General features: G+C 40.8%; 1 protein-coding gene across 1 annotated transcript; it reads left to right on the plus strand.

The window, feature by feature from the left end:
* Positions 1-5,062, plus strand: LOC133928801 (hydroxyproline O-arabinosyltransferase NOD3-like). The gene is made up of 9 exons (XM_062375290.1): positions 1-156; positions 298-817; positions 908-975; positions 1,046-1,247; positions 1,447-1,544; positions 1,631-1,700; positions 1,790-1,861; positions 1,994-2,107; positions 4,513-5,062. Exons 2-9 carry the CDS (start codon positions 413-415, stop codon positions 4,576-4,578), a joined length of 1,095 nt encoding a protein of 364 aa, XP_062231274.1. The 5' UTR covers positions 1-156; positions 298-412; the 3' UTR covers positions 4,579-5,062.
* Positions 5,063-10,272: the final 5,210 nt, after the last annotated feature.

Consider the following 10,272-nt stretch of genomic DNA (forward strand, 5'->3'; position numbering starts at 1 on the left):
AAAATGGCCTTATTCTGTGACTGCGTGCTTAACCCCTCCTTACTCTTCTCTGCAACAGGTTCCTCTCCTCCATTGCCACACCACCGCAATCACCGGAGGCGGAGGCGACCACCGGCGAGCACTCAGCTCCCTCCGGCCACCGCCTGCCTCGTCGTGGTGAGTATCCCTCCCTCTCCCCCTCCCTCTCCCCCTCCTCCCCTCCCTTCTTCTTTTCCCCGATCGCGCAGCCTCATCTGCCGAGGATGATCCCAACCTCAGATCCGACCAACGTCTGACCTAGCCTTATCTCCTGGGCAGGCTCCCCAGTGACTCCCGCGATCGTGCGCCTCCGTGGCCGCCGGACGCGGCTCTATACAAAGTAAGCCTCGAGGAACAGGAGTAGAGCCCCTGGTTGCGGGTTGGGGCATCAAGGATGAGCGGGAGGAAGAATGCCGGCAAGGCCTCCCCCTGCCTGCTCATCCTCATCTCCTTCGGCTGCTTCTTCGCGACATACAACTTCCTGACGATGCTGGGCCACGGCCGGAGCCGGGACGGGCCGCGCAAGTTTCTCGGCGGCGGCGGCGATCGGGACATTGCTGTCCCGTTCGGGTCCGGGTCAGACCCGGCAAAGAGGTTCCATGTCGCGCTGACGGCGACGGACGCGCTGTACAGCCAGTGGCAGTCGCGGATAATGCACTACTGGTACAAGGAGATGAGGGACCGACCTGGGTCGGATATGGGCGGCTTCACAAGGATCCTTCACTCGGGAAAGCCGGATGGGTTGATGGATGAGATACCCACCTTGGTGGTTGACCCCCTTCCTGAAGGGAAGGATCAGGTGAGGATTTGGTTGTTCTCTTTGCAATGCTCCTTTTGTTACTGTTTATGATACCGCGTTGTGATCTTGCTAATAAGATGTTTTGTCCAGGGTTACATTGTCTTAAATAGGCCTTGGGCGTTTGTCCAATGGCTGCAGAAAGCAAAGATCACGGAGGAGTAAGTAGATTTCTTTTTCTGTTCATGATTCAAGTAATGTTTCATGTCCTCCTAATGGAAACATTTGCAGCTATATACTTATGGCGGAGCCAGATCACATCTTTGTGAGGCCTTTGCCAAACTTAGCCCATGGTGATGAACCTGCAGCGTTTCCATTTTTCTACATCAAACCAACTGAGAATGAGAAGATATTAAGGAAGTTCTTTCCAGAAGAAAAAGGTCCTGTGTCAAAAATTGATCCTATTGGCAACTCCCCAGTGATCATCAAGAAGGTATCTCATGATTAATAGAATACTTGGATTCAGCTCTGTTAGCTGCTGAGATAGCATTATGTGCTCATAAGTTTGTTCTTTTTAGTTTGCACAACAGATAGTTACGAGGATGTTGAGCTAACAATATCGTTCAGTACTAATTCAACCTGTTCACCTTTCATAACAATCTCGATTAACCTTATATTGATGCTTTCTTTAGGCCCAGCTTGAGAAGATTGCTCCAACCTGGATGAATGTTTCATTGAAAATGAAAGAAGATCAGGAGACAGACAAAGCTTTTGGATGGGTCTTGGAAATGTCAGTACAAATTCTCTCTGATATTTCTTATTCTCTTTAAAATGTGTGATGTCTATTAATTTATATTTTCCTATTCATATTCGTAGGTATGCATATGCTGTCGCTAGTGCATTGCATGGTGTTCACCACAGTCTCCGTAAAGATTTTATGATTCAGGTGCTGAAAATTTTTGTCACTAGATAGATCATCTCATGTTGGTTAACGGCAGTTCATATCATGAAAGATGTGCTTAATGATGATTGCAGCCTCCTTGGGACCTGAAATCAGACAATACATTCATCATCCACTATACATATGGATGTGACTACACAATGAAGGTGACTACGCTTCACCCTTCAGCATCTGTGAAATATTGCATCGTGTTGATGCTCTCTATTGCCCTGTAAAATTTGCACATCTACATCACAGCAAAATTATAGACTTCTCATTATTGTCTTGTGCTAACACAGGGTCAGCTAACTTATGGGAAAATTGGAGAATGGCGTTTTGACAAAAGATCTTATCTTCGATCACCACCACCAAGAAATCTTTCACTACCCCCTCCAGGAGTTCCTGAAAGTGTGGTATGTACAAAACCTTTAGTATCGTTGAGTATGGCTGCTACCTTTTGCTTCTACAGATGATTGGCTTTCCATGAAAATTTTGAATTTCCTTGTTGAATGTATAAAATTATCTCAACTTGTTTGCTCCCCTGCCCAAGAGTAGGTTCTGATGTATTGATGTGTTCCATCAAATAATGTCGCAAATAATGACTGACTAAAATCTCTGGTGAGAAAAAAGAGAATATTGATGTGTCTTTTGGTGCTCTTGATCACATTTACGCTAGGTGATCTATCCTCATGGAATTTATGTTACCTCCTATTCTGAGTAGTTTTCTTCTACTAATGGCAAGACAGGTCTGATATACCAGAGTCTATTGCTTTGTATAATTTAAATGGACCTAGCAGTTTATTTACATGTTCAATCATGAAGTTTGTTTTTCATGGATTGATTTTCTAATAGTGTTGGTTATGAAGATTAAAATGCCATGGTTTGTTATCGTAAGCTTTTTGTGCATATTGATATCCACATTATTAACAGAATTTTTATTTGCAAACCCTATCAAGTTTATAATTACTAAAATAAACAGCTCCAATCCCTTAAACAATATTTAGGTCTAAATGTTGAATGTTGAGGACAAACGCTAAAACTGAAAACAGAAAACAAGTGACTGATTCCTTGCTGATAATGCATGTTTGAGAAATAGTGAACAGTTTTACATTGGTGGCTCCATGCTTCTGCTAACCTTATTATGTTTTTTTCCCCACAAATTTGGGCTGTAGGTATGCCTGATCTTTTTTGTCTATACGACTTACAGTTTTTGTACGTTGCATGATAAGTAAGTAGTAACCTGTGAACAATCATGCATCTCAAATAATTCACTTCGTCCATCTGGTATAGTTGAAGTATAATTTAAGAGCACTCACTACTCAATCTTCAGCTAGATTTACGAGGCATGAGTTTACAACATGTCAACATCTGGGCATTCAACTCCCTAGTGATCTTGGTGGCTTGGTTCATTTGGAAGCATTGCAATACTTGCGTGTTTGAGGGCGAGAGCCCAAGCGTGCAGGGTCTCCTTAGGGCTATTAGAGATGAAGCCTTGTTTTGGTGTGCAACGGGCGCTAGGTTTCCAACCCTGTTGTGGCCATAGGCGCTTTAGGTTGTGGACGCTCCTTGAGTTGCTTCAGACGCGCTGGTAATGAGTGCTTGACTTTGTAGCATGTGTGTTGTTTTTCCTTCCTTTTTTTCTTTTTGTTCCTGTTGTTTGCTCTTTGTTGTGGGGTTTTCCTGTTCGGAACCCCATCCCTCTCTTAATATAATGACGGGCAGTTCTCCTGCCGGTTCAGAAAAAAAAAACATCTGGGCATTCCTGAGGTGTTTACGAATAGAAGCTATGTTGGCTATCTTGTGGAATTGTGTGCAATGATGAGGAAACTGAAACTGTAGAAACATTATTGAGATATTGTGTAATAAATGAACGAAATGATAAAGTAGAACTGTGCAAAATTAAGTGCATAGCATGGTGACAGAAAATTAACTTAAGCTTTTGATCCTATTGGTCAAAGGTGGCAGGAAATTATGCCTTTGGACACCGAAGAAAATAATGACAAACGTATGAACTATAGGAATATGTTTCAGTGGAAAGTTTGAAAGATGAGATGGAATAGACAGCTCCTCCCAACTGGTTTTATCACTAATACATGGTGATTTATCGTTGCTGTGCTGGTAGAACACAAGTAAAGGTATTGATGACACACATTCACGGGAAGGTCATCCTCAAACAGTTCTGTTTCGTGTGCTTGGGTGTGATGTCTTGTCCTGCCATTTAACAGATACCTTCACCTTGTATACAGCCTTTTACAAGGTCATAACAACCTTTATTTAGAGCAATGGTGGAAGAAATGAACTAATACACACATTCACTAGACTGCTCTCAAACAATTTTATTTCACATGCCTGATTTTCATGATCTCATTTAGAACCCAGCCCATAACCCGATAATTTGGTGCCATGCAATCAAATGCAATATAGTTTGTTAAATGGACACATGAACTATATTTTTACGAACCTATGCATGCACTACATGCCACTAAGTTGAAATGCATGGTTTTACTCAATGGGTCAACTAAAACTTTTATGTAACTGAATTGCCAATAAAATTGGCGTTGTCCAGGCAAAGATGTATAAGTAGCATTTGTTACTATGTTGTTTCACCCTTATAGCCACATAAATAGGAGTTCAGAGTAGTGAGATTTGCTTCATGCCCCAGCTTGTGCATTCAGAAATTTATGTTTAACATTCCTTTTAATTATTTTTCCTTCGTGTTCTAGAGTTTAGTACAATTGAACCAATAAGATTTAGAACTAGGGTATCCCAGAAACGTAGATTCCTAGCTTTGTATTGCTAATCTGAATTACCTTTTCAGGTCACCCTTGTGAAGATGGTCAATGAGGCCACTGGAAACATTCCAGGGTGGGATGACGAGAGATAATTGAAGATTTTGCTGAGTTATGTTTTTGTTGGAGAACATCGAATTATATCATCGGTCAATAAGAAGAAGAGCATTCAATTCATTTCTCTAAAGTGGAGTAGTGTTTGAGAAGAAAAAGATCAGTCACTTAACGTAGGAGTACTGTAAAGCAGAAATATAGGCTTTTGGTTACTCCTCTGGTTCATTTATAGGGTATTTGGTTTGAAGAATGAGGTGATCCATCATTACCTCATTCGTAACCTACATGTTTGGTTCGAGGAATGGAATCGGTTGATCATCACCATCTCATTTCTCACAAGCATATGGTTAATATAAGCATGAGGGATGATGTCACCCTACCAAAATTCATGGGATGAACTTATGATGGATTATCCTATCTAGGATGGGTTTATCCTTCAAACCAAACACCCCATTAATTGTGTTGTTAAGCAGAAATGTAGTTTAGAGTCCTCCAATGCATATCATGAGAGATTTACTAGTCCTACCACTGAAATTCTTGGAAACAATTCTGCTGGGTACTGAGGACATCCTGCGGAGTTCTGATCGCTTAGTCCTACCACTGAAATTCACCTGAAGCTTTCAGAAATAATCTTCACTTTAAGCAGAAATGTAGTTTAGAGTCCTCCAATGCATATCATGAGAGATTTACTAGTAGCCTTCTTGGAAACAATTCTGCTGGGTACTGAGAACATCCTGCAGAGTTCTGATCGCTTAGTCCTTCCACTGAAATTCACCAGAAGCTTTCAGAAATAATCTTCACTTTGAGCGACATGGTAACCTATATATTTGATATGTAATTGCATAGAAATAGTTGATAATCAGATTTCGCTTTCCAACCCTTTTTCCTTTCTAGTTTGCTGCATAGTATTGTTTTTGTTCTGCTCAAAATACAAATGCTGTAGTCTAATATCGTCAGAGCCTTTGCCCAGTTGGAGGCTTGCACAGACAGTTGCATTCTCTTCGTTCATGAATGTGTGCCACAATTGTTGATAAATACTTGCCATTACATGTTCCTCTAAATAGGGATGGACATGTAGCGATCTATTAATCTATTTTAATCTAATTTAATTAACTAACTAGTCAATCAAAATGATTAGTTAGTTAAGTTGTACTTCGCACCCATCCCTAACCCTAAAGCACAATTTTCTATATTATGTTAATTATATACTTTTTAGCAGGCCTTAATTAATCATGTTTTTCACTTTCACTTTCCCTTCACCTTGTAGACCATCTTCAACAGATATTCTAAAATTTTATCTTTTATAATACTATTACAGCATCTCTTAACACTGTTCCAGTATCGTCTATTTTTTTATCTTCAGCAGCTATCTTATTTTTTACTTTCTATTACTCTTCACCTTCCTTCGAATCCACAGTCATCTGTTGTGAACAGTGTTGCGGATAGAAGAGAGGATCAGCAAATTTGAGGCACTCTGTTGCTACAGTATAGCTAGTCGTATCCCTGTAGCACTAGAAAAAGTCTTGGCTAGAGCTCTTCGTCGGCGTGGGCGATCGGCAAAAGTACGTACAATGATGTGGGCACAGGAATTTGCGGCACCTGCTGGAAACATCCTTATACCTGGAATACCTGATTTTCTTAGATCCACTTGACCTCCAAGTGGTTTATCTTGCACTGGCTTGAACTCCGGCATAGCCATAGAATAGTTAAAGTGACTCAGGATCTATTTGGCAGAGCAGCTTTCTAGCTAGAATCAGGGAAGCTCTGTTAAACAGCAGTTTTGAACTCATTGAGTGGATTTCGTGAGAGTGATTCTACAAAATAAACTAGAAGCTGGAGAGTTGAAAAAAATAGTTTCTCCTAATTCATTTCCCGCATAGTCCTCTGTATAGTTTATTTTAGAGAATCATTTTCAGCTACAAAATTATTTCATTCAAAAAATCACTCTATAAAAAAATATAAATTAGAGAGAGCTTTACTTAAACAAACCCTTGTTTTCATCCGTCCAATTTCCGTATTGCTTTGCGCAACCCCCCCCCCCCCCCCTACTGGCCCTCCGTTTCCACCCTGGTTGGCGCGTTGGCTTCATCCTCATACCAGCATCCGCCTTCAGCCCTCGATTTTTGCTACGAAACTAATCCTAATGACCAGTTAGACATTAATTTGAAGTGACATAAACTTATCCCTTCGTAATTTCACATAAATCCCTTCCCGTCGCGCCGCAAGCACACGGTCGTGATCATCTCTGCTAATCAGGCCACAAGGCAAGCACTACCGGTAAGCAATACATTGGCATCATCTCCAATTCCCCCAGAAAATTGTTGTCATCTCGGTGCAACAGAAGGGAAGCAAGGGGGGCACGACAATGCTGAGGCCCGCGTTGACGTACTGCAAGCTCTACATCTCCATGGCACGCAACGATGCCAGTCCTGCGGGCCATCGAGCGCACGACGGCGAGGCTCCGTCCGGTTATGTATTGCGCCTCGTGAGCACGGGTGCCGGCACCCCTCCTCTCCCGCGCATCGCGTTCGACGTAGACATGGGCTCTCAAGCCGGAGGCCCTCTTTCCGGTGGCGGCCTGCCCAAGCGGCGACCAAAGCGACGCACGGAGGGCGAAACCCTCCAGAGCGGCGCATCCGGTGACGCTCGCCCTCCGGCGGCATCCTCCGGCAGTCGGCGCAACCCGACGGTGCCACCTCATGGTCGACGACGGAGCACATCACAGGCGACACCGTGCACCACTCCGGAGGCACCCGCCCGAACGGTGACGGCAGCGTACCGCCCGAGCAGTGGCATGCCCGACCAACCGCCCCGCGGCGCCCTACCAGCAGCTAGCCCAGATCCGGCGGGGCACGGCACAATAGCTGCTGGCGGCCTGCCCACGACGGCCAGCCAGCCGAAAAGGCGGCAGCCAGTCAGGAGCCGGTGGCGGTCGGCTAGCCACGCGACGTCGGCGCCCAAGTGGAGGCGACAGCTGGGGGGATGGGAAAATCCTAACCTCCCCCAGCCTTTTGTAAACGAGCCTATCTGGGCCGAACTGGGCTGGACAAATGGGCCAGGTCGACGAGCCGAATGGGCCCGTGAACGGATTGCAGGCCCAATATTAACCTGGCACATGTAAAATGGCAGAAAGACTCCTGTTTTTTTAAAGACTCCTGTTTTTTTTTTCCAAAAATTACACGCCAGAGTTGAAATTATATAAAAACCTCAGTTTTTTTATTGAAGTCCTTAGACTTAATATTGATTGTGTTATATACCGATAACATAATGCAACTTCTCAATCCAGACCTCAGGTCTTTAGGAACTACGTTGTTTTGTGTATTACTGCAAGTTTTAAGTATTACCTCAGTAATACTTCATCATTTTATGTGATTGCAGTTTATTATACAATTTTTAATGCTTTATTGCAATTGTTCTATTTAAGGTTTCTACAATTCAATATTTATTTAAGCCTCAGTTTAAATTCTATGTAGTTAATTATGTAAAATTTGTAGTGATTACTTTATTATTTTATTGGCATAAACACAAAGTAGTAGAGATTATAACCATAGTTATGACTATAATGTGATTCACCTTAATTGGAGGACGTCCATATTATAGCAGCAAGTTATTCGCCTATGAGGTCTACACCAAATGGTGATTACCTTCAATGTGTTTTCCAATGTTTACATGCATAGAGACTAAGTATTTAGCAGTGACAACATGTCACCTATTTTCAAAATGGAGACCAATACTTTAGCAGCGATTTTTTCGCCTATCGTGGAGGTCTACACCAATAATTCAATACTCATATTGAATTTTAATTTTGTATTATTTCCTAATATTTAATATATACAAAGTTTATGTCTTTGGCAGTGACCATATATAACCCACTTCCTCAGAAGTGGAGTCTGAGACATTAGTAACGATTTTTTGCCTGTCTTGTATTGAAGGTTTACATCTAATGTTACTTTTGACATATTTTGATTCACAAAGCATATTACCTCAAAATTATTTTATCCTCATGAATTAAAAAAAATGAAGAGATAGATATTTTGCAAGTAATATCATGTAATAATCTTACATATTTATTCATAAAGTCTTTATTAACATATTTATTCTATTTATGGAATTGGTATGAGACAACTTCAAGAGTTGTATAGTTCACGGAAAGTAAACTCCTAAGATATATAATCTGTTAATGATCATCAGATCATAAATAGTGCACTTTTTTTCTTTATGAGTTTTTTCTATTAAGGATTTTCATATAAGATTTTTAATGATGCAATATTAATACAATCATTCATATAAGCTATATTATTTTCTCATAATTTTCCCACTGAATTTTTAAGGAGTTTTCAATGACATATTATGATTATTTCTTCTCATATTCCCAAATGATTTTGGGTGAAGATTTCATTGCGTTATATACATATGACAAAATTGATCAAGAAGGAGTGTTATGAAACTAATCCTAATGATTAATTAGATACCTATTGGGGAGGGATGCCTCCCCGAAGGGATATGAACTTGTCCCTTCATTTTATATAAATAAAACATGTGTGCAATGAAAATGATGAGTTCATTCCGTACTCTCACGACTCTCTATTGTTCATTTGTTCTCCAACAATTTTCTTGCTCCAAACAGATCAAATGGAGAGCCCAACACTAGATCACTATATCTTTCATCTGCATGCTGTAAACAAGCAAAACACAAACGGTCAATTTTGCAACAACTTTAGATGGTGTAACAAAAAACAATTTGACTCCAATATGAAGAAAGACTTAGTGCAACAAATGATAAACATACAAAACATGCGACAAATGAAAATATTTATCGTAACATTTTGAAACACCTAATACAACAAAAAGGAATGCTGGCACAACATAGTTATCTATGCAGTAAAAATTGATCTCGTACCAACACCATTGACAAAAAAAAACATTACTGTAGCATGGAAAAACACCTTTTTGCAACAACAAAAAACAATTACTACAACAAAAAATGAAGAAGAGATATAAAAAGCAAGGAGACTCACTGCAACAAACAAAAACACCCATTGCAGCAAGTAAAATCAAATACCGTAGCAAGAAAGAAAATGAGATACAACAAGCAAGGAGATCTGGGAAAAAAAAGACTTACTGCAACAGAGATAAATACCGGTTGTAACAAATAAAATCAATTTTTTGAAACAAAAACTAATCGTGGAAACAACTCTCGATTCTGCAACATGTAAGAATTTGTATTGCAACATAGAAATTACTATTCTGCAGAAAACTAAATACACAACTGCAACAAATACTAAATGTGGCAACATTTAAGAACCAAAGTTGCAACCAAAAAAAATACTCTTGTGCAACAACCAATGGGAGAGTGAGACCCAAGAGACTCCAACATTTTGGAAAAAGCAAGAATCTGAAAAACATACTGCCACATTTAGTGAAAGCATATGCAACAATTAAATTTTTAAAATGTATGCAACACCAAGATAGCGTCGTCATGGCTCCTCCATCTATGGTTCCTCTACCCTTCCTTTCCAGATCTAGTGAGCTCAAACCATATAATGACTACTCCGCCTCCTTCCCTTCCAGATCTCATCCACAACTCGTTTGTCCCTTCCTTCTGGATCAGTGGGATGGAGAAGGAAGCAAGTTGGATAGAGAATGGGTTGGAGAAGAGTGTGAGAAGTAGGTAGAAGGGGATGAAGGTGAGAGGAGCACCAGTCTTGAAGATGGAGATTTTTTATTTTTATATT

The sequence above is a fragment of the Phragmites australis genome, chromosome 9 (assembly GCF_958298935.1).
Source record: "Phragmites australis chromosome 9, lpPhrAust1.1, whole genome shotgun sequence".
Lineage (NCBI taxonomy): Eukaryota > Viridiplantae > Streptophyta > Magnoliopsida > Poales > Poaceae > Phragmites > Phragmites australis.

What these genes read in the sequence shown, in the direction of transcription:
- LOC133928801 (XM_062375290.1), top strand. Translation starts at nt 413, where the DNA reads ATGAGCGGGAGGAAGAATGCCGGCAAGGCCTCCCCCTGCCTGCTCATC. An exon ending in TTCCTGAAGGGAAGGATCAG is followed by an intron (nt 818 to 907) that starts GTGAGGATTTGG and finishes TGTTTTGTCCAG; the next exon opens with GGTTACATTGTCTTAAATAG. An exon ending in GATGTGACTACACAATGAAG is followed by an intron (nt 1,862 to 1,993) that starts GTGACTACGCTT and finishes GTGCTAACACAG; the next exon opens with GGTCAGCTAACTTATGGGAA.